The 27,669-nt window shown below is 37.0% G+C and overlaps 1 protein-coding gene across 1 annotated transcript in view; it reads right to left on the bottom strand.

Annotated features, from left to right (window-relative positions):
• The window catches only part of CFAP47 (cilia and flagella associated protein 47), a 425,326-nt gene that overhangs the window by 335,047 nt on the left and 62,610 nt on the right, over window positions 1-27,669 (bottom strand). Inside the window, 6 exon segments of the mRNA XM_014462850.1 lie at window positions 8,464-8,558; window positions 13,209-13,353; window positions 16,542-16,619; window positions 21,957-22,088; window positions 23,977-24,099; window positions 26,275-26,405. Coding sequence (XP_014318336.1) covers window positions 8,464-8,558; window positions 13,209-13,353; window positions 16,542-16,619; window positions 21,957-22,088; window positions 23,977-24,099; window positions 26,275-26,405 — 704 coding nt within the window.

Below are 27,669 nucleotides of genomic sequence, written 5' to 3'. Positions count from 1 at the left end.
GGTCGTTATCTCCCGAGGGGTCCCAGAGTGTGAGAGGGCACAGGACGGGCTGAGGGACACCGCCCCCCCCCCGCCAGTGCACAAATTTTTGTGCACCGGGCCTCTAGTCTATAATATTAAAGATAGAAAAATGGTGGTTACCATTTTACTCTCAAGAGCTCTGAGGAGGGTGAAATGGGAAGATGTTGGTCAAGGGGTACAAAGTTTGTTATTCAAGATTAATTAAGTTATGGAAACCTAATGAGATACTATGGACTTAGCAAAGCAGCAGTTTATAAAAAGACAGTTTCAAAAGGAAAATTATTTTGTGACATGGAAAGTACATTTTTTTAAAATAAGACGGTTTATTTTTCATAAGTCCAAATATAAAAAATCAAAAAATAAATGTTTTATTTATTTAAATAATTCCTATTGATTCAAAATGGACCAGACATAACTATAAAAATCTAAGAATATAAACCTTGTAGAAAAAAATGTATACAATAGAGTACTGTTAACTATAGTCACCATGCTGTATATTACATTCCCAGGACTTATTTAACTTATTACTGGCAGTTTGTACCTTTTGACCATCTTCACCCACTTCACAGATGAACATGGTCAAATTTTCTATTTTTTTCTTGAGAAGTTTTATCTAAATTATCTAATCTGTTGGTGTAAAATTATTCATGCTGTTCTCTTATTGTTTTCATTTCTGTAATGTAGGTAATAATGTCTTCTCTTTCATTTCTGATTTTATTAAATTGAGTCATCTCTCTTTCCATCTTAGCTTATCTAAAGGTTTATCAACTTTGTTGATATTTTAAAGATTCAACTTATAGTTTGTTGATTTTATGTACCGTTTCTTATTATTTCATTCATTTACATGTTATCCTTCTACTTGGCTTGAGTTTAGTTTTTCTTTCTTGTTTCTTAAGGTGGAAGGTTAATTTGAGATATTTTTTATTTTTTATATAGGTTTTACAGCTATACATTTCCCTTTAAGCATTTCTTTAACCACATCCCAAAAGTGTTGGTATGTTATATTTTCATTCATCAAAGTGTTTTTGCAATTTCTTACATTTTTTGTGACCCATTAGTTATTTATGATGTACTGTTTAATTTCCACCAATTTGTGAATTTAGCAAATTTCCTTCTTTTTTTATTTCTAATATAATTTCATTGTGACTGGACAATATACTTTGTATTATTTAAATAAATTTAAATTTATTGAGGCTTGTTTTAGTATTCTCTATGTATGTAATTTAGCTACACGGAGATAATTATAAATGAAAGAACTAAGAGTTGAAAACAATTGCATCTGGATTTGTGTGTTTGTGGGTGAGTGTGAGTGTGTGTGTGTGTGTGTGTGTGTGTGTGTGAGTGTGTTGTGTATAATAGAGGGAAGGAATGCTTATTTTCAAAATAATCTTTGTAGGGTTCCTTTAGTTTTATATTTCCACATATGTTTTCTTATTATTTTGATGAAAAACAAAAACTCAAAAAAAAAGAAAATATATCTTTTGTGACAAGTTAGTATTTTGAAGCATTAAGCTATACCATTCTCCTACTCAATACCTTTCATATACAGTTATGCACACATATACCCACACACTTTTTTCAATAAGGGAAATAACCTTATATGTTTGTTTAGTAATTTTAATTTATAGGTTTTAAGTATGTCAAGAACAAGTTATATATTTTGTTAATAAATCTATATTGTGATTTTATATTTTCACACAATGGAGCTATATGCTGTTTTTTAATGTCATCATTCATTTATAAGAGCATAATTAACTTAAGGGAATCCAAAAATTAGAAAAAATATATAATCCAACTTAATTCTGGTTACATGACTTTTTGGGAAGATGCATATGCAATTTGGTATTTTCATTTTTTATTACTAAAACCTTATAAATCTATTTCTTTTTTTAAAAATCTTTATTGTTGAAAATAATGCATATGTCTCCTTTCTCCCCCATCAATCAAAGAACTTATAAATGTATTTCTTAATGTTTAGATTATAGATTCTAAAAATTTATTATATAGTGTTATTTATATAATTACAGTTCTCTGGAGTGCTACACACTGCTTAAGATTTTGAATTGTTCTGTATTTACTGGGTACTTTAAAGGGAGACTTACTTAGTGTACTGGAGCGTAATTCAGTCCAACAATGAGAAAAATGTAAAAATCCTGCAGAGATAGCACACCCTCTGAGATTTTGCTCCATAAGTTAATGCCAGTGAGGCAGATTGATTATCTGGTTTTCAGTCATTTCAAATGTCCTCCACTGTATTTATAGCTAGCTGTAAACTGTGTGTGTGTGTGTGTGTGTGTGTGTGTGTGTGTGTGTGTGTAGATGTAAATAGCCAGTGGGAGCTCTCCTAGTTGACCTATGGAGCAGGAAAATGTGAAATCAATTACAGGGGCTTGATTTATTTCCAGTTGTAACCCATTTTTGCCTCTGGTGAATCAGGTTTGTGTACAATCAAAAGTGCTGGTGGGTAATTGTAGTTGTATTTGGTATGGGCTAGGCTGGTCTGTTTACACTGTCTCCGAAGCCCCTCCTTTCCTATGGGCCACTCAGTGACTCCTGGGCCAGTATTTAGTGTTATGCTTCCCTATATGGTAGTCACTAGCCACATGTGGATATTTAAGTTAAACCTTAAAATATTTAAAACGAACATGGCTGGTGTGGCTCAGCTGTTGAGCGTCAACCCAGGAACCTAAACATCACCTGCTGGATTCCTGGTCAGGGCACATGCCCTGGTTGCAGGCTTGATCTCCAGTAGGGGGTATGTAGGTGGCAGCCCATGGATGTTTCTCTCTCATCGATGTTTCTATCTCTCTGTCTGCCTTCCTCTCTCTCTAAAAATCAATTAAAAATGTATTTTTTAAAAGAAAAAAGAAAAAATATTTAAAATGAAATAAAAAAATTTTTTCAGTCAAAATGGCCACATTTCAACCCAACCTGCATGGTCCAGTGGTTGAGTGTTGACCTATGAACCAGGAGGTCATGGTTTGATTCCCAGTCAGGGCACATGCCTTGTTCGTGGGCGGGCTTGGTCACCAGTGGGGGATTTGCAGGAGGCAGCAATTCTATGATTCTCTCACATCATTGATGTTTCTCTCTCTCCCTCCCTCTCCCTTCCTCTCTAAAAATCAATTCATTTTTTTTGAACTGCCATATTTCAAGTTCTCAGTAGCCACATATGGCTAATGGACAGTGCAAAACATTTCCACCACCATAGAAAGTTGTATTTCAAAACACTGGCATAGCTCTTTCCCTATCTTTACCCGAACTTTTCCTGCTACAATGGCCCAGGTTCTGCCCTGTGGCACAGACTGGTTAATCTGCATGCCTCACTTGCTCGCCAGGTCTCTGCAGCTCTCATCTCTGCTGCTCTGTATTTCCTCTGAATCTATTGGAAATGAGGGAGAATTGTTCATTTTCTTTTCCCACCAACTTTTTTTTCTGCTCTTTGAGGATATGCAACCTTTGGGTAAACATTTCACAGTGGTTATCCTAGATTTATAATCATTCTTAAAGGAACCTGGGAAAGATCCCTCAAGAATTAAAATACTGGCCCTAGCTGGTTTGGCTTAGTGGATAGAGCATCAGCATATGGACTAAAGCGTCCCAGGTTCAATTCCGGTCAAGGGCAGGTTGTGGGCTCGATCCACAGTGGTGGGCGTGCAGGAGGCAGCTGATCAATGATTCTCTCTCATTGATGTTTCTATCTCTCTCTCCCTCTCCCTTCCTCTCTGAAATCAATAAAAATATATTAAAAATAAAGAATAAAAAATAAATAAAATGCCATGGAGAACTATGTGAAGTTTGTTTTTAAAAAAAGAATGAAAATACAGAACATGTGAATGCCACCTGTCCCTTTCCTAGTCATAAGCATTTTTGTCTATCAACCCAGGACAGGCGACTGAAATCTTTGTTTCAACAGAATGTTATTTTCACTTGAGGTATTCCTCTGTTTGAATGACAACATCTAGGAAAGCACTTAGAATGGCACCCATAAAAAAGCTTTCAAAGTTCTCCCTCTTCATTAGATACCTCAGTGGTTTCACAATGATAGAACTCAACTTCTTTTCTGTGTCACTGGGTTGCTGTGTAAAAGATGTTTTACATCTTACAATTTTGTTGAGTTGATAAGACTTACATACATGAGTGAAGAAATCATGGAACCTCTTGATTTCATATTCTGAGTCATTACAGGGCTACCTTAGATAAAATCACATTTATGTAACCTGTCTATGAACATGTGAATTCAGAGAAGTCAAAGGTAGTGTGACTTCCCACATATTGTTGTATGTTCATTTTAATTTGTTTTTAGGAAACTTTTTATTTATCTCTTGATCTTATTGATAACCTATTTGTTCTTTAATAACATGCTATTTAGCCTCCATGTTTTTTAATGTTTTTTAGTGTTTCTAATGTAATTGACTTCTAAATTCATGCTATTGTGATCTGAGAAGATGCTTGATATTGGATTGCAATATTCTTAAACTTGTAAAACCTTGTTTTGCATCCTAACATGTGTTCTACCTTTGAGAATGACTCAGGTGCATTTGAAAACAATGTATATTCTGCAGCTTTAGGGTAAAATGTTCTATCAATACCAATTAAATCCATCTGATACAGTGTGTCATTTAGATTCACTGTTTCCTTGTTGATTTTTTGTCTGGAAGATCTATACAGTGAAGTCAGCATGGGGTTAAAGTTCCTTAATATGATTGTATTGCTGTTGATCTCTCCTTTAATGTCCTTCAGAAGTGTTTTTTATATATTGAGGAGATCCTATATCAGATGCAAATATCTTTATCAGGGTAATATCCTCTTATTAGATCCGTCCCTTTAGTATTATGTAGTGGTCTTTATTGTCTCTTTTGATGGCCTTCGTTTTGAAGTCTATCTTGTCAAATATGAGTATTGCTACCCCAGCTTTTTTTTTTTTCATTTTCATTTTCATGGAAAATGTTTTTCCAACCCTTCACTCTCATCCTGTGTGCGTCTTTGGTTCTGAGGTGGGTCACCTGTAGACAGCATATATTTAGGTCATGTTTTCATATCTATTCAGCTACCCTATGTCTTTTGATTAAAATATTTAATCCATTTACATTTTAGGTTATTGATATTTACTTATTTACTGCCATTTTAATTCTTTATGCCTATGGTTCTTTCTCTCTATATTTCTTCTCATTACAGCAGTCCCTGTAGCATTTCTTGCTGATTTGTTGGTGATAAACACCTTTAGCCTTTTCTTTTCTGGGAAGCTCTTCATTTCACCACCTATTTTGAATAATAGCCTTGCTGGATATAGTAATCTTAGTTTCAGATCCTTGCTTTTCATTACCTTGAATACTTCATTCCATTCCTCTTGCCTGTAGAGTTTCTTGCTGGAAGCTAATTCCAGCATGTCATAAATGCAAGAAGTTTCATCAAAAGGTTGATGGAACCCTGAGGATTGCCTGCTGGAAATGGCTAAGGGCATTTCCCCACACCTAAAGATTTGCATAGATGATTGCTTGCTGCCAGACAGCTGAGGGCATTTCAAGCTACATGTTATTGCCTCCTACTGGCCAAACACCTGAAACAGCTGAAGGCAGTTCCTCCAATCTGACAATGGATTCTGTATACTAAACCTTGCCTTTGATATGTATATCTACCTTGCTTTAGGACAATTTGTGTTAATAAAAAGCAAGGGGTCCAGAGAGGCAGGAGATCTTGGTTCCTACAGCCAAGCTCCTCTGACTCCCCGAAATGCCTTCCAAAATTATGTTTCGTCTCTAGACTCTTTAATAATTTACTGCAGCCCTTCTCCAGATTCCTCAACCCTTCTAGATGCTGGATAAGACTCCCAGCAGTTTCTGATGAAAAATCAACTGACAGCCTTATGGGAGCTCCTTTGTAGATAACAAATTATAGGGAGTGGCTACAGGATCAAGCCTCGGATTGACCTGTGGAAGGGCCACAAACAAGTCCCAGCTTGGAGGGCAGAGGTCTCTTAGCATAATTAAGCTTAACATTATAGCCCTCCCTAGTTCCTTCCTAAGTAGCTAATGGGCTGTGGGAGGTGCAACAAGTGCTGCCAGAATAAGGTGAAACGCATAAGAACATTGTAAACATGTTGACCACTTCCTGTGTTTTGCTTTGTGTGTTCTGACTATAAAATAAAGCCTCAGCTTGCAGGCGGGGTCTTTCTGTGTCCTCATCCAGGCACAGGAGATCTACCAAGCCCCAACTGTATTCACTTGTCTGTCTTCTTTAATCCTTCACCATCTCTCCTCAGGTTCACCCTTGGCCGTGCAGGCACAGCACAACAATTTGCTTTCTCTTGTTGCCTTTAAGATTCTTTCCTTATCTTTAATTTTTGGCATTTTAATTATGATGTGTCTTGGAGTGGGCAAGGTTTGGTTTGGGTTCTTCTTGCTTGGGACTCTCCTGAACTTATGTGACTTTTTCCTTCACCAGGTTAGGGAAGTTTTCTGCCCTTATTTCTTCAAACAAATTCTCTATCTTGCTCACCTTCTTTACCTTCAGGCACTTCTATGATGCACATATTGTTATGTCTCATGTCCCACAGCTCCCTTAAGCTCTCCTCCTATTTTTTAATTGTTTTGGGTGTGTTTTTTTTTTTTTGGTTCTCTGATTGCATCATTTTGTCTACTGTCTTCTTATTCACTGATTTGAACCTCAGCTCCCCTATCTGCTGTGTATTCCTCCCAATGTGTTCTTTAATGGTGGTATGTCATTCTTCATTTCTGACTGGTCTTTTTTCATAGTTACTATCTTTTCTCATACTGTTGAGCATCATTGCCATCATTCTGAACTCTGTATCTGATAAATGTCTTAATTCCATTTTGTTTAGTACTTCTTCTCGAGAATTCTCTTGTTCTTTCATCTGGGGCTTGTTTTTTTGTCTCCCCATTTTGGCCGCCTGTTTGGGTTTGTGTCTATGTGCTAGATTGATCTGCTATGATTCCCAATCTCTAGTGTAGGACAATGTCAGATGCTGTTTTTGACTGGCCCTGAGTACCCTGTTTGGAGCTATCAACAATCCACAGCTTGCAGCTCCCTCTGTTGTGGCTGGGTGCCTTTGGAAATCACCAAGATGTGCACCAAGGTCTGCTTTTCCTAGCTCCAGGCCTAGAAGGAAATCAGGCAAAGACTGAAAGTCTGCTGAGATCCACCTCTGCCTGCAGTTGAATAGACATTCAGTCTTGATTAACCTCAGGCTATGAAACACAGGGTGGGGTGAGAGGTATTCCAACAAGGTGGGGCAATTGCCCCCTCACCCCCACCCAGGCAAAAGCTGCCTGGATAGCAAATGTCTGCATGAGAAAGATGTCCTCTGTGTGTGAGGGAATGACTCTGCACAGGAAACTGGGGTGGCTCCCTTCCAAGCTCTAACCTCCGAGCCTCCAACCCTGGATTCTACTCACACAGCTCTAGTTCCCACGCTCCTCCCTCTTCTGGAGCCCAAGGTGAGTAGCTGCACACAAAATTTTGTGTGTTGGCCCATTAAGAGGGTGCTTGCATTTCCAGCCATTTCTCCCTGGCAGACAGCAACCCCACTGCTTTTCACTGCCCGATGTTCTGTGGGCACCTTTCTCAGGTCTGGTGTTCTGGGCTGGGGAGCCCGGCTTGAGGTTTATATCCCAGAGTTCTCAGTGGAAACCCCCCACAGCTGAGATATCCTTCCAGAAGTTCAGCTGCTGCCTGTTAGAACCCAGCCAGCCCTTTCCTATCTCCGGCCTTCCTACCAGTCTCTATGTGGTCTCCACTTTCTGTCATTGGTTATCAGGATTCTCTCCAACTATTCTTCAGCTTATTATTCAGGATATTTTTTTCTGTATTTCAGTTGTAATTCCAGTTTGATCCTGGGATAGTGTCAGTGTAGCTTCCACTTACTCTGCCACCATTTTGGAATTCCCCAACATTCTTAAATGAAGCCCACAATCATGCTATCTTTACTGTTATTGTGGTTTTTAAATCACTAAACATGAAGGAACACTACAAAAAGAATCCGTATCATAGCAACACCTCCTAAATCTTCACAGCATATTTAAAGTAAATTCAGATAGTGATTCCAAGAGCACTGAGCAAGGCCCAATTAAAGATAAGTACAAAGTACACTCTGGCTCAAATATAAGTGATTTGGGGGTTAGTCTCAACTTCCCTGTCCTTCATACAAGTCATATCTTGAGTTTTCTAGACAACATAATTGGGAAAACAAGACTATAGGTTCCTTGTGTGTGCCCTGTGCACTGCTTGAAACACTCTGCAAGCAGGAGCCAGACAGCTCTAGCAATCATTTTTCTGAATTAAAGGATACACCCAGGCATGCTCACAAATGAGAAAAAGACCCATTACAAAAAGAGCTTCAGTGATTTTTGGTATCTTCTTGGTTATGATTATCAGTAACTTCACCATACCCCAGTAATATCAGTAATAGAAAGTTGAACTTACTTCTTCGGGAGCAAATAATATGCCGCATTCCATAGATGTCTCTCCCTCTAACTCTAAATAATACCGGTGAGGAAATGCAGGGTCTTTGTGTTTCCCTATAAGACAAGAAAGAGTGCATGTAAAAGAAGCCCATCTATATATATAAAAGCCAAGCAACCAGAACAACGGAACTACTGGAACAACCGGTTGCTAGGACGCGCACTGTGGCAACCAACCAGCCCGATCGGGGCCCCAATCAGCCCCTGGCCAACCTCCCATGCCCCCCCCCGGCCCCATGCCAGCCCGGCCCTGATCGCCCCCATCAGGGCGGACTGGCCGGACCCCACCTGTGCATGAATTCATGCACCAGGCCTCTAGTTGTTAAATGAAACACTAAGAAACATCATCAATGTGTTCTTAACAACCTAAAAGCAATTCCTAAAATATTTGTGCTGTGCTGTGTAAGTTTGCTGGATTAAATAATCGCTCTAAATACCAAAGTTCTAATCAGCAAAACTGATATCCAAACATGGAGCAAATATATATTCAATTAGCAAAACAGACAGTAATTCCATTTTTCAAAAAATCTCCAACATTCAAGAAGCATATCATAGTCCTATCAGATGAATGTGGAAAGAAATACTAGTAAAGGTCAAGGTCACATAACTGACTGAATCTTAGATCTGAGAAGTTTGGGAGACATGCTTTCCAGTGAAGATGGAGCAGGGAAGATGCAGACCACTCCTGATGTCTTAAAGAGTGCACAAAGAAGAGAAACACAATTTTACAAAAGAAAACTTGACAAAATGGAATCACTCCAGATACAAAAGATACAGAAACAATTGACCAATAGTAATGCAAACTTCAGGTTCAAAAATTATAACTATTTAAATTAACCTCTGAAACAATTTTCTGAAAGATCAAATGTTAGGACAGAACTCTGTCCTCATCTAAATGATTTTAAAAATTCTTTTTCCTCCATAAAGTTTTCAGATTATGCCAAGGAATAATAATAAGTTCATTTATCCCTGTCTGGAAATGAACTCCAATATCTCATTCTACCCTCTTTCATCCTACTCAATTTCACTTACTACAATGTAAAAACCATTAAACAAATGAACAAAAAAAAAAACCCACACCCATTAAGTTTACATTAATATAAACATTGTTGGTGATATGGGGAAAGATGCACATATTGCACAGCAAAGAATATCCACCTTGAATGCATGTATGTTTTGAAAATAGAAGACATAACAAAAATGGATAAATAAAACAATATTCATAAATATATTTGGAGTATATATAAAATATAGTTTGTGAAATGCAATAATCCAAGTTAGCTTCAATAAATGTTTCTTGAGTGCCTATAATATACACAGCACTATACTGGACTGTTCTAATAGAAAACAAAAACTATATATAGTCTTTAATCCCATGGAGCTCACAGTGTACCAGAAGAGACAAACAGGTACATAGCCCTTTTTGGTTAGTGTTACAATAAAACTTATACAACATCCTAAGGGAGAAAAGATTTAAAAAGTAATTTCAAACAATTGGATGGGGGAGGGGAATGGGACTAATGACCAACAGGACTCAGGAGGTTGAAGCTCATTTATAAAAGAAGACAGGATCTCAAGCAGCAGGGACCAAAAACAAAAGGGAAGCATCCTAGAAGGGAAGCCCAGTGCCACTGGGAGGAAACGCAAAACAGAATCTGGCAGCGGCACAGAGAACCGATGGCGCCTATAATGGAAGTGGTGGCTGGGAAGACAAAGTGGAATCACAGCCAACACAAATGGATCTCAAACTTTCCTCTCCTGTAAGTCACTCTATCAAATAATCCTGAAGCCATCATGTGAAAAAAACAAGTCTAATTTGCCAATGAAGGGCATTTATGTGTTCAAATATTTATAAAAATAAGATACATTTTCAGGGTATTTTAAGTATAAACTATACTGCAAGTTGTTAATTAAGATCCATTTACATACTTCCTAGACTGTGTCAGCAGCACGCTGCTGAGAAACACTGGTAATAGGGAACCAGCAAAGCTTTTTAAGCAGAGGTCTGATAACATCTCTGCTTTAAGGAGACCACTCTCTGGTATAAGTATGAGGCAAAAGGCTTGCAGGCAGAGAAAGCATTTGAAAAGATGCAGTGACCTAGAGGGGAGGTTTGAGCTAGGACTAAGGCAGAATTGAGGAAAGGCACTTTGCAGAGTAGCTCTGCAGAATAAGCAAGAAGAGGCTGTGATCCATTGAACTAGGTGCATGAAAGTATATGGGCTGGTCAGTTAGAGTGAAGTGTTAAAACCATGAGAGTTTCAACATCCAGATTTTTTTGAAAAATTAATATAGATTTCATATTGATTTCCAACTGTTTATTGTTATTTCTGGGCTATTCCACAGCCTCCTCAAACACAGTATGCTCACCTAAACCTGCTCCTCCTAAATTGCATCAACTATTAATTGTCACCCACCCCTTAGTGTCAAAAACTGGGAGTGATTTAAGACTTCCTCCTCTTCCCTAATACCCATGTTCACTTAGTAACCAAGTCAGAGACTTTCTAAATCCTCAGAACCTTTGTACTCCCCTCCTTCCCATCCCCAGCATCATGACCTGAGTACAGGATCTCAGCACATCACACCTGTACAACCATACCTAATGGATCACCCTGTCTCTAGTCTTGCCTTTCCCACATCTACTCTTTGCCCCAGACCAATCTCAACTTTCCTCCAAAAGGAAAATTAGTAAAGCATGAGCCTAATTATACCATTGCCTAGATATAAATCCTTTAATGATGCTGCCTAACATCTAGGCCAGTGGTCGGCAAACTGCGGCTCACGAGCCACATGCGGCTCTTTGGCTCCTTGAGTGTGGCTCTTCCACAAAATACCGACTTTTGCGCATGGGCCACGAAGTTTCAATTGCACTGTACGTGCGTGCCCTCACGTGGTATTTTGTGGAAGAGCCACACTCAAGGGGCCAAAGAGCTGCATGTGGCTCACGAGCCGCAGTTTGCCGACCACTGATCTAGGCTAACAGTCCAGAAAAGACCCTCAGCAACCTGGGTCTCACTTGCCCCTCCGGTCCTGTTCCTCTATGCTTTAGATGTCCTGAACTACTTCCACACTGACTCATTTCTAGGCTTTTACTTGCATTCTTTCATAGATTCCCTTTTCTTGCGTGTCTCCTCCAAGACTCAATTTACACATCAAATTCTGCAAAACATTTTCTTTCTTGCTTTTTGTCTAGTTTTCCCTAGAATATGCTCCCTTAGCATTATGCACTGACTTGTCCTATAGCATCTGCCATGTTATATGGCAATAATCTGATTCTTTATTCTCCTCACCTGGTGATATAGGTGGTCTCTATTTATTACTTAGTCCAATAGCCATCTTTCTCTGCTCTGTCCTGACCTCTACAGGCTGATTCAGCTAGGCCCCATTGCTCTTCTGCCTCTGCTTTGGTTCAACCACAGGGAGACTCCAGCAGGATATGAGAAGGTAAAAGGTATATATGCCCTTGTGTCTTCCCTGCTTTGGCTAGTTCTGGCAATGGCTTCGTTCTTTTAGAGCTGTAACTACTCAAGTTGGCCCATCCTTCATAGTTTCAAAACTCACAGGGCTCCACTAATATCTTGCCTCCTCTTGCTCCTTCGGGCCCAGAGGTAGTAGCAGCTTCCATCCCTTGCTGGTTTCTTTCCACCTGGCTCCCACCTCCATAGATAATTCCTTTATTAAACCCTTGTCATTTAAACCCTTTTTGTGGATCATCTGTTTAGTACTGATACCCTTACCATTAAACTTACTGTTCACTTCTCAAGAAAATGTAAGATACCTTTATAGACTCAAAATGGAGTATCTAGCCCAGTGGTTCTCAACCTGTGGGTCGCGACCCCTTTGGCAGTCAAACGACCCTTTCACAGGGGTCGCCTAAGACCATCTTGCATATCATATATTTACATTACGATGCATAACAGTAGCAACATTACAGTTATAAAGTAGCAACGAAAATAATTTTATGGTTGGGTCACAACATGAGGAATGTATTTGAAGGGCCAGAAGGTTGAGAACCACTGATCTAGCCTATACTGGGTACTCAACAAATATTTATTGAAGGAATGACGAAACCAATGCTCAGCAAACTTTTTTTAGAAGTGCCCAGATAGTAAGTATTTTAGGTTTTGCAAGCCACGTGATTTCTGTCACAACCATTCAACTCTGCAATTATAGCAGACATGCAGCCATAAACAATATACAAATAAGTGTGTCTGTGTTTTAATAAAACTTTATTTATAAAAGCAGGTATCAGGCCAAATTTGGCCTACAGGCCTTAATTTGCCAACCCCTGGAGTAAACAAATGAAATGCACTTATAAAAGTGCATATTTTAAAACTTAACTTAACATAAAAATACCTAATATATGAATAAACATAGAGAGCTCTCCAGGACATTTATCTGAAATTCATGAGCAATTAAAACTAGAAATTAATAATTTTATTTTTATTTATAGTATATACTTATATATAACTTACTATATGAAAACAATTAATAAGCAGCTATATGTCATGCATTACCAAAGTGTTATGATATTAATATTGATGTGTTTCTAGAAGTAAAACCATGATTATAGAGCATAAGAAAATCATTCGCTGAATCATTAAAAACAGTTAAAAATAATTGCCCCTGACTTACAAAATGATATCTTTGAGCAACTTAAAACTGTTTTATTTTTACAATAATATAATTATAGTATAACATATATACCTGTTTTGTGTTTAAAAACTATTGAAAAATATAAATGACCTTCTAGATTAAACTCCACTCTGGCACGTGTTATGCCTTTGTTCTTTACCAAAAATGGAATAATCTGGGTACCGCCAAGAAAGGTGCCGCTGAAGATAAATGTGTCCTAAAATTTTAAAAAGGAATAATTAGAAAGTAGTGTAATAGTTTAAGAGAATAATTAAACTAAAAATTAAACTGTAAGAGGCAGACCTTAAAAGTCCTCATCATAAGAAAATATTTGTAACTATGTTTGGTGACAGATATTAACTAGACTTATTGTGGCAATCATTTTTTTCAATAAATACAAATATCGAATCATTATGTTGTACACAGGAAATTAACATGTTTTATGTGAATGCTACCTCAACAAAAAATATACTGTTATGTTCACCAAAGACATTAACTAGAGTACTCTATAAAAATTAGTCACATTTTCCTTCCTTCCCCCAACTCCTGTATATAATCAGTTACCAAATCCCATTAATTCTGCCTCCTTCCTCACTTCTTATCCTTTTCGTAACTGAATAAAGTTAGTAACTCATCACTTTTCATTTCATTTCTAGATTCTCACTTTCTCCAATTCTCCCCTACAAAACTAAGTCACAATTAAAGCCGCTGAAAATCTGACCACACTGCTTCGTGTATTAAAATTTAATGATTCTCCTCCATCTACAGGAGAATATCAAATTCATTAGCAAGGCTCACAAAGGTCACCATGACCTTCCCCTAGCTCATGTTCCAGCCTCACCTAGCTTCATTCTCACCCTACCACCTCATACTTCAGTAAGCTGTATGACTTGTCATTTCCAACCAATACCTGATGCTTCAACCTTCTGTATCTTTAGCAAGGTGTCCCTTGGTCAGGAAGACCTTTCACTAACTTATTATTGCCTGATAAAATATTATGCATCCTTCAATCCCCAGTTTGATAAACCAAAACTAAGGACACTGCTCAGGACTATTTCTGTTCCTTATATTTACTTATATTACACCATCACAAAGTCCCTTTATTTGTTTACATATCTGTTTCTCCTGGTGGTGCTTAAGTATAATTCATTTTGCATCCATACAAAGTGAGACTCAGCTTAAATATATAAGGAATGTTTATTGATTGTATCTTAACTTGAGCTTATATGTCAGGATGTGCCTACACCACAAAACTATAGAATTTGTCCTTCTGGTGGTGCTACTATATATACCAGTGAGGGCGAACCTATGACACGCGTGTCAGAGGTGACACGCGAACTCATTTTTTTTGGTTGATTTTTCTTTGTTAAATGGCATTTAAATATATAAAATAAATATCAAAAATATAAGTCTTTGTTTTACTATGGTTGCAAATATCAAAAAATTTCTATATGTGACACGGCACCAGAGTTAAGTTAGGGTTTTTCAAAATGCTGACATGCCGAGCTCAAAAGGTTCGCCATCACTGATATGTACCCTACAGTTCCTTAGTAAAAAAATTACATGTATTATTCAAAGAGAAAGAAGCAACAATATTCTAATGTTAAGGAAAATACTTCATTAAGGTCAATTGGCCACTATCTGTTTCACTTAAAATATCAACCCAATTGCACAGGTGAAATTTATAAAATCCAAAATGGTTAATGAAAGTTTGACACTTTATATATGCAAAAAACCATTCCTCTTATCCCATTCTGGCCTTGTCCATTTGCTCATTTGGGAAAAATTTCCTAATTGTTACTAAGATACAGAGTCAATGCCACACACTTATTAAATGTACTGCTAATAGTACCAGGTGGTACTAGAATATTTTTTTAAGGCAGCTATGTTTAAAATCCAACGTAATTAGGAAATATTAATAAATATTTATTAATGTAAAGTTCTATAAACTACTTAGCTGTGCCATAACATGAAAAGCCTGCCACAAATGTCTTTGGCATGAGGAAATAAAGTAGTAAAAGTCTCAATACTTGTCCAAAATTGTTCAAGGAGGAACACTATAGCAATGGAAAAAGCACTCTGATCCTACAGGGTTTAATATCCAGGAGTAACCATAGTCTTGGACAAGCTAGCTTAATATATGTCCATCTATGTGGACTCATAATGCCTTCAATACTGAATAAAATAAGGTTTGGAACATTAAACCATAGAATTGTGCTGATGCCATTAAAGTACAAACTAGTAGTGAGGCCTACCTAAGGCAACCAGCAGCCTCATCAATTTCTGCTCAATTTAGTTAAGCACCAAAATGGTGCTAGGTACTGGGGAACTATTGAAAGAGAAAAAGAAAAGTGCATATAACCTGAAAACAATTGACAATCACTATAATGAAGATGTTCCCAGAATTGAAGATGTCTGTAACATCTTGTAAATGTCACAATAGAGGGGCATATGGGTCTGCTTTGAAAGATCAGGATAAGTTTCTCTGGGTAGATGAGGCCATATATAATTCCTGAGAGGCTGGCCAAAAAAAGCATGTGTGTGCACTCTATCAATTATAGAACAAAATTTCATCAGGGTACAGAACAAAAAAAAATTAAGTATAATTATAATGCAAAAATGCAAATCAACACCACAGTGAGATATCATTTTATATTCCAAAGACTGGCAAACATTAAGTCTTATAATACAATGTATAGAGCAATGGAATGTGGATCAATGGAAACATGAAGAGAAAATATGGAAATTATCTTGTGAGGTCAAACATGCGTATATTCAATGTCTCAGCAACTCCACTCCAAAAGAAAACTCTTGCATAAGTGCCTCAGAAGGTATGTATATCAATGTTCATAGGTATAGTCTTTGTAATAACAAAAAAACAGAAACACCTAAATTTATGAACAATGGAATGTGAATATAAATTATAGTATGTCTATGCAATGGACTATTAAATAGCTGTGATAATAGAATACAACCACATACACAACTTCGATAAAATTTGGAAACACAATATTTAATTTAAAGCAACACACCAAAGACTGTACATGAATTTTATAAAGCTCAAAAATGAACAGAGTAAACTAAACAATGAATGGTTAAGGAATTCATACACATATTGTAACCCAATTAGAAAAAGTAAAGGGATAATAACCAAAAAATTAAGGAAAGGAATTATCCCTTAAAAGGAGCAGAATCATGATGAAACCTACAGATGATTTAATGGTACTGGTAGTGCTCTGATACTTAAGTTTGGTGGTGAATTCTTACACCTTTATTTACTATTCTGCTTCATTACTTATTTACATATAATTTGTGTCAAATTAATACATAATAACATTTTTAAACATAAAGGGACTAACTAGGGACATAGAACCACCACAATTAATAAACCGGATACACACTTACTGGTATGATTTCAATATCAGCAACGTCAGCAGTTCCACCAATCCTAAGTTCTATGTCACTTGCATGGCGTATAGCAACCTAATATTTAGAAAAAAATATAAAACTCTGTAGAAACCACATTAAAATATACTCATACACTGCTGAAGTGTTACCTGGCATTTATGTAACATTTTATAATTTAAATCATCGTAACATTTTATAAATGTCACAAGATTTATTCTGGCAGTTGTCATCACAATTCTTATTATGCAGAATTTATATTCCTAAGAGGAGTGAGTATTCAGCTCTTAAAACCTCCACCACAAATGGAATCAGCTGACAGATTGTGAACCTGACTGCAGAATTCTACCCACTTGAATTTATATTATTGCCTCAAACTCTCTGAGATCCTTTTGTATTTACCTAATTTCAATGGATTATTAAAAATAAAACAAACAGGAAACTGACTGCAAACATACTTCTTTCCATAGGAAGATACTAATATCCACAACAACTATAAATGAGAGCAGCTAAAAATTGATGAGCATATGGGCCGAGTACGGAGCTAAATGCATTACCTTCTTTTTAATCCTCAGTATTCTGTCAGGTTACTTCTATTAATAACCTAATTTCCAAGTGAGGAAACCTAAGGCTTAGAAAGGCCAAATATTTTGTCAGGGTATTTAAAAAAATTTTTTTTTTGAGGTCATAAAAGAGGTCATAAAACTTGAAAGCAACATTAGCGAAACTTGAACCAAGGACTATCTGAACACTCAACTGTTTCCAGGAAAATTATGATAGTGAAATAAGAATTTAGTTGTGTAATTCTTTGTTTGATTTTGCATCCCTAGCATCTACAACAGAGATTGTGTTGAATGAATGAACAAATTTCATTGTATTGCACTTTTAAAAAGGTAAGCTTTTCTAAATAAGCCAGTTAGAGAAAGACAAATATCACATGATCTCACTTATATGTGGAATCTAATGAACTGATGAACAAAATAGGACCAGAGACATGGATGCATAAAATACAATAACAGATCTCAGCAGGGAGGAAGGCAGAGGGGACAGGAAGAGATTAACCAAAGAACATCTATACTAATAAAACAAAAAGATGCAAATTAACTGTCCCTCCACAATGCCTGCAAGCCATGCCCACCAGCCAATCAGGAGTGGGTATGCAAATTAACCTGACAAATATGGCGTGTTAATTTGCATATGCAGGTGTCAAGTGCCCTGGGAGGCAACAGCGGCCATAGGCTCCTGGAATCATCGCTGGCCCCAGGGGGTGAGGCCGGCCGCACCAAGCCACACCTGCGGGCTCCCAGGACCTTTGCCGACGGAGAGCAGAGCAGGAGAGCGGGCAGAGAGCGAGAGGTTTGGAAGACTTGGCAGAGCAGGAGGCCGCTGGACATAGAGCAGAGCGAGAGAGAGGGCGTGGCTTGGAGGGCATGGCTCCCTCTGTCACCCCAGCTTCCTCATCACAGCTGTGGAAACTGACAGCAGGGAGGAGGAAGTCCCACCCCCACAGAATCAGCCCGAATCAGCCGTTGGTCAGACAGCTCTCAGCAGCCTGACAGCCAGGACTCTCATTCACCTGCATCTCAGACCGTGACAGCTGGGAGGTGGGACTATGTCTAAAGAACTGTTGATATAACATAGCTCTGCAGCCGAAAGATGCCGGCGTTATCAACAGAAAATGTCTGAAGAGCAACGTGCGACTGATCTTGAAAGAAGGCAGCACCTGCGACAGGATGTATCTGAACACCAGCTACTGGAAAAACGTCATTCTGATGCCAAAAAACACTGGCGTCATCGACAGAAAATGTCTAAAGACCAACGTGCCTTTGAAATTGAAAGAAGACGGTGGCGACAACAGAATATGTCTAGAGAATAGTCATCAACAAGTACTACCAATTCTGGTAGGAACTGCCTTCTCAGCAAAAATGGAGCACATGAGGATGCAATTCTCGAACATAGTTATGGTGGAATGACTGTTTGATGTGAATTTTGCCTATCACTAAAATTTCTCTGATGAAAAACCATACAATGGGAAATTTACTCAATGTTGTAGCAAAGGGAAAGTCTGTTCAAATGATACACATTTTCCAGATTACCCGGCATATTTAAAAAGATTAATGACAAACAAAGATCTGACAGTAAAAATTTCATGGAAAATATTCATTCCATAAATAGTTCTTTTGCTTTTGCTTCCATGGGTGCAAATATTGCATCGACATCAGGATATGGGCCATACTGTTTTAGAATACACGGACAAGTTTATCACCATACTAGAACTTTACATCCTTCGGATGGTGTTTCTCAGAAGTTTGCTCAACTCTATATTTTGGATACAGCCGAAGCTACAAGTCAAAGATTAGCAATGCCAGAAAACCAGGGCTGCTCAGAAAGACTCATGATCAACATCAACAACCTCATGCATGAAATAACTGAATTAACAAAATCGTACAAGATACTACATGAGGTAGAAAAGGAAGCCCAATCTGAAGCAGCAGCAAAAGGTATTGCTCCCACAGAAGTGACAATGGCAATTAAATATGATCGTAACAGTGACCCAGGTAGATAATTCTCCCCGTGTAACCGAGGTTGCTGTCATATTCAGAAACGAAGATGGAAAACCTCCTTTTGAAAAGGACTTGCTCATTCATTGTAAACCAGATCCCAATAATCCAAATGCCACTAAAATGAAACAAATCAATATCCTGTTTCCTACATTAGATGCAATGACATATCTTATTCTTCTTCCACATGGTGAAAAAGGTTGGGGAACAGATATTGCATTAAGACTCAGAGACAACAGTGTAATTGACAATAATACTAGACAAAATGTAAGGACACGAGTCACACAAATGCAGTATTATGGATTTCATCTCTCTGTGCGGGCCACGTTCAATCCTATTTTAAATGCAGGAAAATTAACTCAACAGTTTATCGTGGATTCGTATTAAAAAATGGAGGCCAATTGGAGAGAAACCAAGATGGGGGCCAATTGGATAAATTTCATCAAAGCAAACCAATCTAAGTTGAGAGTTGAAAAATATAGTGGTTTGATGGATTATCTCAAATCTAGATCTGAAAATGACAATGTGCTGATTGGTAAAATGATAATACTTCCATCATCTTTTGAGGGTAGTCCCAGAAATATGCAGCAGTGATATCAGGATGCTATGGCAATTATAACAAAGTATGGCAAGCCCAATTTATTCATAACCATGACATGCAACCCCAAATGGGCAGATATTGCAAACAATTTACAACACTGGCAAAAAGTTGAAAACAGACCTGACTTGGTAGCCAGAGTTTTTAATATTAAGCTGAATGCTCTTTTAAATGATATCTGTAAATTCCATTTATTTGGCAAAGTAATAGCTAAAATTCATGTCATTGAATTTCAGAAATGCGGACTGCCTCACGCTTACAACCTCTAATTAATTCCCTTTCAATGTGCACGAATTTCATGCACTGGGCCACTAGTCTATATATATAAAAGGCTAATATGCAAAGTGAGTTCAACCAGGAGACCGGGAGTTCAATCGCTCGCTATGATGTGCGCTGACCACCAGGGGGCAGCACAAAACAAAGGAAGGCCCTGGCCAACAGCCAGAAGGCCTCGATCAGCCGTGATAGCTGGCCAGGCCTAGGGACCCTACCCGTGAACGAATTATGTGCACTGGGCCTCTAGTATATGCATAACCCATGGACATAGACATAGTGTGGGGAAGGCCTGGGGGTTTGGTGGAGGGGGCAAAAAGGGGGAAAATGGGAGATATCTGTAAAACTGTCAACAATTAAAAAAAGGTAGGCTTTGTAAAAACAACATACTCTTCTAAGATACAGTAGAAATTAATCTTTTAGTAAAATTTGTACTTTAGTGGCCATATTATTCTATATTTTTCAGAATACTATGTAAAAATTCTGCCTAAATCACAGACCATATACCACAATAACTATTTTAAAAGCATCTCTCATCTGACTTGTATGGCTTAGTGATTGAGCATTGAACTATGAACTAGGAGGTCACAGTTCAATTCTCAGTCAAAGCACATGCCTGGGTTGTAGGCGCAATCCCCAGTGGGGAGCATGCATGAGGCAGCTGATCAATGATTCTATCTCATCATTGATGTTTCTATCTCTCCCTTTCCCTTCCTCTATGAAATCAACAAAAATCTATTTTTAAAAAGCATTTTTTAATACAAGTTTCTCTATAGAAGATATAATTCTTAGGCTATTTATTTTGGGGTGAGGCAAATTAGTGTTCATTACATTAAGCTACATATTATTTTTAAATTGTTATAGGGAACTGAAAGATAAAATGGTGATACTAGTACGTCTAAAGACATTCATTTTGATCTGATGACAGTGTACATATTATTTTTCAATGTGAATAAATGCACACAGTTAATCATCAAATTGAAGATCAAGAGTATTTTATTCTATGAGTTTATAATATGTAAAATTTATTACAGACTGGTCTTGTTTTATTTATTTTATTTAATGAACACAGAAAAGTCCCTAAAATTAAGGTAATATCTTTTCATTTACATAACTGTTAGAACATAAAACATTTAATGTGTGCTATAACATATAGATGTTAACATCATATAAAATTTGCTAGTAATTCATTTAGTCATTAAAGCTATTTTTAATTAGCATTCCAAAATTATTTTTTTCTAAGATATATAATTAATGCCATGAAAAAAAATATTTTACTCTATGAATACTGAGGGCTTGTTACAAGTTAGAGATGCCAGATATAATTCCAATTTCATGTGAAAATGCCTCATATTAATGAAAGGTGTTCATTTCAATTTAGTACAAGCTTCTTTTACCAACTTTTACCAGAAATATTTTCTACAAATCCTTTTGCCAGATTCTGTTAACCATTTTTATAATAGATGATATAGGCAATGTAGCTTTTCTTTCAGATTGCTAAAATCTGCACTTCATTAGAGTTAACTCATTGCTAGAATATAATAGAAATTTTAAAAACTCTTTTTAAAAAAATATATTTTATTGATTTTTTTTACAGAGAGGAAGGAAGAGGGATAGAGAGTTAGAAACATCAATGAGAGAGAAACATCGATCAGCTGCCTCCTGCACACCCCCTACTGGGGATATGCCCACAACCAAGATACATGCCCTTGACCGGAATCGAACCTGGGACCCTTCAGTCCACAGGCCGACGTTCTATCCCCTGAGTCAAACCAGTCAGGGCATTAAAAACTCTTTAATAGCTTAACATTAAAACCCCTTTTTCATTTGAAGAAATCATTAAAACAAAACAAGTTTCTAAAAATAAATATGTTTGTAACATTTTATAGCATTATACTTACCACTACAAATATCTTAAACAACCAAACAAATAAATCCACATAGACATATATACAGTGCAGGGACTCATGTGTACAAACATACCTTTGCTATTACATCGAATCTTTCTGCCAAGGTAGGTGTACAGGTGATAGTGACAACAGTTAGCCCCCCAAAGGGAATTATTCCTTCTGATGGAACAATATTAATGATAGACATAAGACTCTTACTGCAAACCTGTAAATGAAAATTTGCAGAAATGCTAATTATCCTTTCTTTTTAATTTTTTAAGTATAGTTGGCATATGAGCTTATATTTGTTATATTAGTTTCATGTGTACAATATAGTGATTCGGCACTTTTAGACATTACAATGTTATCATCCTATTAATTCTAGTAATGATCTGTCATGTGTAAACTTATTACAAAATTTCTGACTACATTCCCCTTCCCGTTTTCAACTACCCTCACCCTTCTGGTAAACATCATTTTGGTCTCTGTTTCTATGAGACTGTTTTTGTTCTGTTTTGTTTTCATTATCCTTTCAAGTTACTATTCCAAAGCTCTCACAGGAAAGCTTCCAAACTACTATCTAGAGAGAGGTCCTCCAGGCACAGGGCATGAGATGATTGTGTAACTGATTTTCAAACACTAGATGCACATATAGTTTGAATTTCAACAAGGATTTGCAAATGGAACATTCAGTAATGGCACCTTCCAATTCAAATAGGAAGCTGAAGTTTATTGTCTGAAGTGTTTTCAAGACTCTGCAAAACTTAAAAGGATGAACTATATCTCTTAGGGAAGATGCTAAAGTTCTAGATGCATCGACAATTTTGCCTTTTCCCTGATCATAAAAAGTGAAAGCAAAGGTAGTTGGGAAGCAAGATGATAAAATAACTTCCTCTTCTTTGTCATTTCCTTGATAGCCTAATGTCTAAGGTATCATGTTGACATTCAAAAAAGGAACTTACGATGTGGTTTGTCACAGAGACCAATTTAGCCCTGTCTACCATCCTTTAAACCAAAATAATAAAGGGAAATTAGATATTTAAAAGGAGATAGGAAGTTAAGATATTTGGGGATATGAAGGAACAAAGAGCCTTCAAATCTAATTCAGAAGCAACAGAATAAAAAAAGGTATCCTCATTTGGTTATTGGGGTAAAAGACATCCTATATAATAAAAGCCTAATATGCAAATCAACCAAACAGCAGAACCGGTGGAATGACCAGTTGCTATGATGCACACTGACTACCAGGGGGCAGATGCTCAACGCAGGAGCTTCCCCCAGCCTGCAGGCCCCAGGCCAGCCAAGGCAAGTGCCAGTGGCCCAACCCCCAGCCCCGATTGCCCCACCAGTTGCCCTGCAGAGGGAGGTGACTGGCAGCGGTGGTGAGGGGGCGGGGCCAGTGAGTGGGCAGCACCAGGCTGGCCAAGGCTGGTGCCAGCGGGCCCCCCTCCCCCCAATTGCCTTGCTGGCCGCTCCACAGATTGGCCCTGATCACCAGCCAAGCCTAGGGACCCTACCAGTGTAAGAATTTTGTGCACCGGGCCTTTAGTGTAAATAAAAGCTTGAATGAAAGATCTCCAATGCTAACTTCTATTAGGAGATCTTAATAGATTTTTCAGTTATAAGAAAAAAACAAAACAAAAAATTCTATCACCACTTTAAACACGCCCCCACCTGGCAATTTAGATCAGAAAAAAACTATAAATACAGTATCTTTAGAATGGTCTGAGTTGCTACCTTGAGAGTCCTGATGACAGAGAAGAAAAGAAAAAGTATGTAATATGGAATGTGACATTGACAAAATACATTTTTAAATGGTATTTTCTTCAAATCAGTTATCTTTTTTTAATATTACAAAATAACAGATAGAAAAAAGAGGGTAAGAGGAGAAGAAAAGGAGAGACTAAGAAAGAAAGGAAGAAATTAATTTTATGGGAAATTAAAAGGACAAAGTAGATAAAATATACTCAGAAAAGTATCATGTGAAATATCTAAATATTAGCATTACCAAATTTATAAAGACTAAAGTATTAATACCATAGTGTTCATAGCAAAATATTCATTCAAATTATAATGTGATTTGATCTAAGTAAGATTCCAAGATTTTACATCACCTTGAAATAGGCATGGTTTTGTCCTACATTGTGAAGAATGACTTTCTTGCAAGTTGTTAAGCCTTGAGGGCTATTATTGAAGAGTATCCTTGACTCCAAAAACAAGACCTTGGTGATACCACGCTAATAATGAAAGGAAGAAAGGTAAAATGCAGATTAATAATAGCAAATACCTTTTTTTATGTCCAACAAATAATTTAAAATTTTTTTAGCTTCATGGAAATTTCTAAAATATGAGGTGTTATCAGATTTTATGGTATCACATGATCTCACTCATATGTGGACTCTAATGAAAAAAATAAACTGTTGAACAAAATAGATCCAGAGGCATGGAAGCATGGAACAGACTGTGGAATCTCAGAGAGAAGGCGGGGGTGGGTGGGAAGGAAGAGATCAATCAAAGAACTTATATGCATATATACATAACCCATGGACACAGGCAATAGGGCAGTGAAGGCCTGGGGCATGGGCGGGGTCTAAGGCAGTGATGGCGAACCTATGACATGCGTGTCAGAGGTGACACGCGAACTCATTTTTTTGGTTGATTTTTCTTTGTTAAATGGCCTTTAAATACATAAAATAAATATCAAAAATATAAGTCTTTGTTATACTATGGTTGCAAATATCAAAAAATTTCTATATGTGACACGGCACCAGAGTTAAGTTAGGGTTTTTCAAAATGCTGACACGCCGAGCTCAAAAGGTTCGCCATCACTGGTCTAAGGGGTCTATGGGAGAAAAAAGAGGACATATGTAATACTTTCAACAATAAAGATTTTTTAATAGAGAAAGGAAAACAGACAAATATTTAAATTGTACTCCTAATATGAAAAAGGCAGAGGGAGTAAGATAACTCTGTGGAGGAAGTAAATCCATGACTGAGAATCATGTGAATTAATCACTGAAGGAGATGTAAGAGATCATCTACCCAACTGTACAGTGCTACCATGTGCTATCTAAAAGGAAAGAGTTCCGGGTCACCTGACTATGGGAAATAATGTGCCAAATGAAATTATCCAGGCATGGTTCTACTAGATGCCTTCTCACAGCACTTAATATGCTGATAATGTATACTTTGCTTATCTGATAATGAGGAGGAGATTACTGTGATTCACAGAATTACATTGGCACAGGACTCCCTCACCTTACCCCACACAAATCATTTCACAGAACTAATGCATCAGAGAAAACTTTTTGAAATGTTAATATCACCCACCTTTCCCATTTTACAAGAAAGCAAACCATAGTCAAAAGCAATTAGAACCCAAGTTTTCCAATTCCTCATTCAATTCTTTTTACACCAGACCTTATTATCTTTATACATGATACATTATTTCTTATTACCTTAGGATGTTTTAGTATATTCTTAAAATTATTTGAAGAACATGTCATGGTAATTGGAATAACAATTTTCAAACAAAGCTAATAGAAGAGGAATTGGTCAAGTCTTTCATAAATTAATGACACACTTGAACATTTTATTTAATCACTTCATGTTGCTCCATCTTTACTTTCTTAAGAGCAACATTTCACAGTCCATTTAACTTTAAGGGCTTTAAAAGTTTACCAAAAAAGAATCTAATTTATTATTCTGATATCTCAAAGTTTAATTCTTAACCAATCCTAGTGTGGAGAAAGTGGAAAGCAAATTTTATCAGAGGGTAATAGCAAATGCTATGGAGGCAGATAGATCTGAATATAAATTCCAACTAGGTCCCTTACTGCATGTGTAAACCTGTATTAGTTCATTAACCAATCAAATCTTCCATATCCTCACCCATCAATTGAGTTATTAGTATATACCTACAGAGTTGTTGTAAGGATTAAATTAAACAATGCATGAACAGCACTTAGTATCATGCCTGACACTGTAATTACTCAATAAGTGATACCTATTATTAATGTCAAGTCTGCATCACTAAATAGCTGGTCTTTTACCTGTCAGGAAAAATACACATGTGGGCAAAATTTATATTAGTAAATTTGTGAAGCACAAAATATTGAGAGCAGTAGGACACAGCTTATTTCAAGCCTGGAGCAATGGAAATACCATAATATTGTTAGCACAAAAGTCTTAGATTGCTAATTAATTCTAGATAGCAACACATTTTTAGCGAAGTCCTAATTTATGCTAGAGAAGTAGCTCCAAAAAAATTATAACATAATTTAGTTAACTAAGTATTGCATACAAAATCAGGTTTTACTAACATAGTATACATATCCAACTACTCTACACACACATATGCCAACCAATTTAGAACCCTCAAAATAAAACTCATATTCAAGGGAAATCATTACATGTGCAACACATTTTAGTGTCATCGTGTTTCCTTCATCAACTTGAAGAATAAATTCTCCCTTGTCTGGAGCACTGAAACCTGGCAGCCATGTTACTTCACATTCCAATGAGGAGTATGGTTCAACAATGCCTACAGAGGATTTAGAAAGAATAAGACAGTTCCACATTTTAAATATATATATTTCCATATCCAAAATAAGGGCTTGCATACAAATATAACAACATCATATAACAAATTATTTAAATTAAACTCAAAATATAAGAAAATACTAAGTGAGCGATTATCAAATTAGTATAGACTTATAGTTTGATTAAAATCTAAAATACATCTTATTTTTCAATTTTAAAAGGCAGATGAAATATTTGACAAAAAGCATGCCAATATTTCCAAAAAATATAAATTTATCAATGAAACAAACACTCTAGGATTAAAGATGGCTCTATTTATTTTGTTTCTGTTTTTGTTTTAATCCTCACCCAAGGATATTTTTCCATTATTTAGAGAGAGTATAAGAGAGAAGGAAAGACAGAGAGAAACATCGATGTGAGATCGATTGGTTGCCTCCTGCATGTGCATGAGCCCTGCAACCTAGGTAGGTGCCCTTGACTGGAATCGAACCCAGTACCCTTCTGGAATCGAACCCAGTACCCTTCAGTCCGCAGGCTGACACTCTATCCACTCAGCCAAACAATGGCTTTATACATACACAGTCAAAAACCGTTTGTGATCCCTGAACAAGTATCCCCTCCATGTTTCCCAATATTCTGAAATACTTATTAACATCAGACTATTATTCAGTTTTTAGAGGAAGGAATCACCAGAGGCTTTTTATAAATGTTCACATCCCTAGAAATGTAACTTCTGATATAGCTATGATTAATTAACACATTTCTATAATTCAAATGTACTGAGAACCCAGGTGGCATCAGGCACATTTAGAGTGAGCTACTTTATCTGTTTAAATGCATCATCTCCTTTAAAGTAAGAAAATAATACTTTATGGAAAGAATGACTCAGAAGTTCTTTCTTAATGAAGAAAGGATCACCTGAGATTCAAAGGCAATGGACAATAAACGGAGAGAGATGAGTGATCGCCACAATCTTTGCTTGGGGTGAGGTTGACTCTCATGTGATGGTAGTTTCCTCAATCCTAAAAAAGATATAGTGCCTACCTCCTATGATTATGAAGGGAGCTAACAATACATGTAAAGGAATTAACATAGTGCATGATGCCTAGAGAACACTCAATGTCAGATATTATTAATACTCTTGAATGCCAATACAGTAATTTATAAAAAGAATAGAAACTGGACACGGAAGAGCTAACAGTCTAGTGGGAGTCCACTGGGATTCGACTTATCTATAAGTAACAAAAAAAGTCCTGCTACAGTGG

Source organism: Myotis lucifugus, unplaced genomic scaffold (genome assembly GCF_000147115.1).
Source record: "Myotis lucifugus unplaced genomic scaffold, Myoluc2.0 scaffold_192, whole genome shotgun sequence".
NCBI lineage: Eukaryota > Metazoa > Chordata > Mammalia > Chiroptera > Vespertilionidae > Myotis > Myotis lucifugus.
Note: the sequence above shows the minus strand (reverse complement) of the source record. Positions and strands in the feature narration are given on the sequence as shown.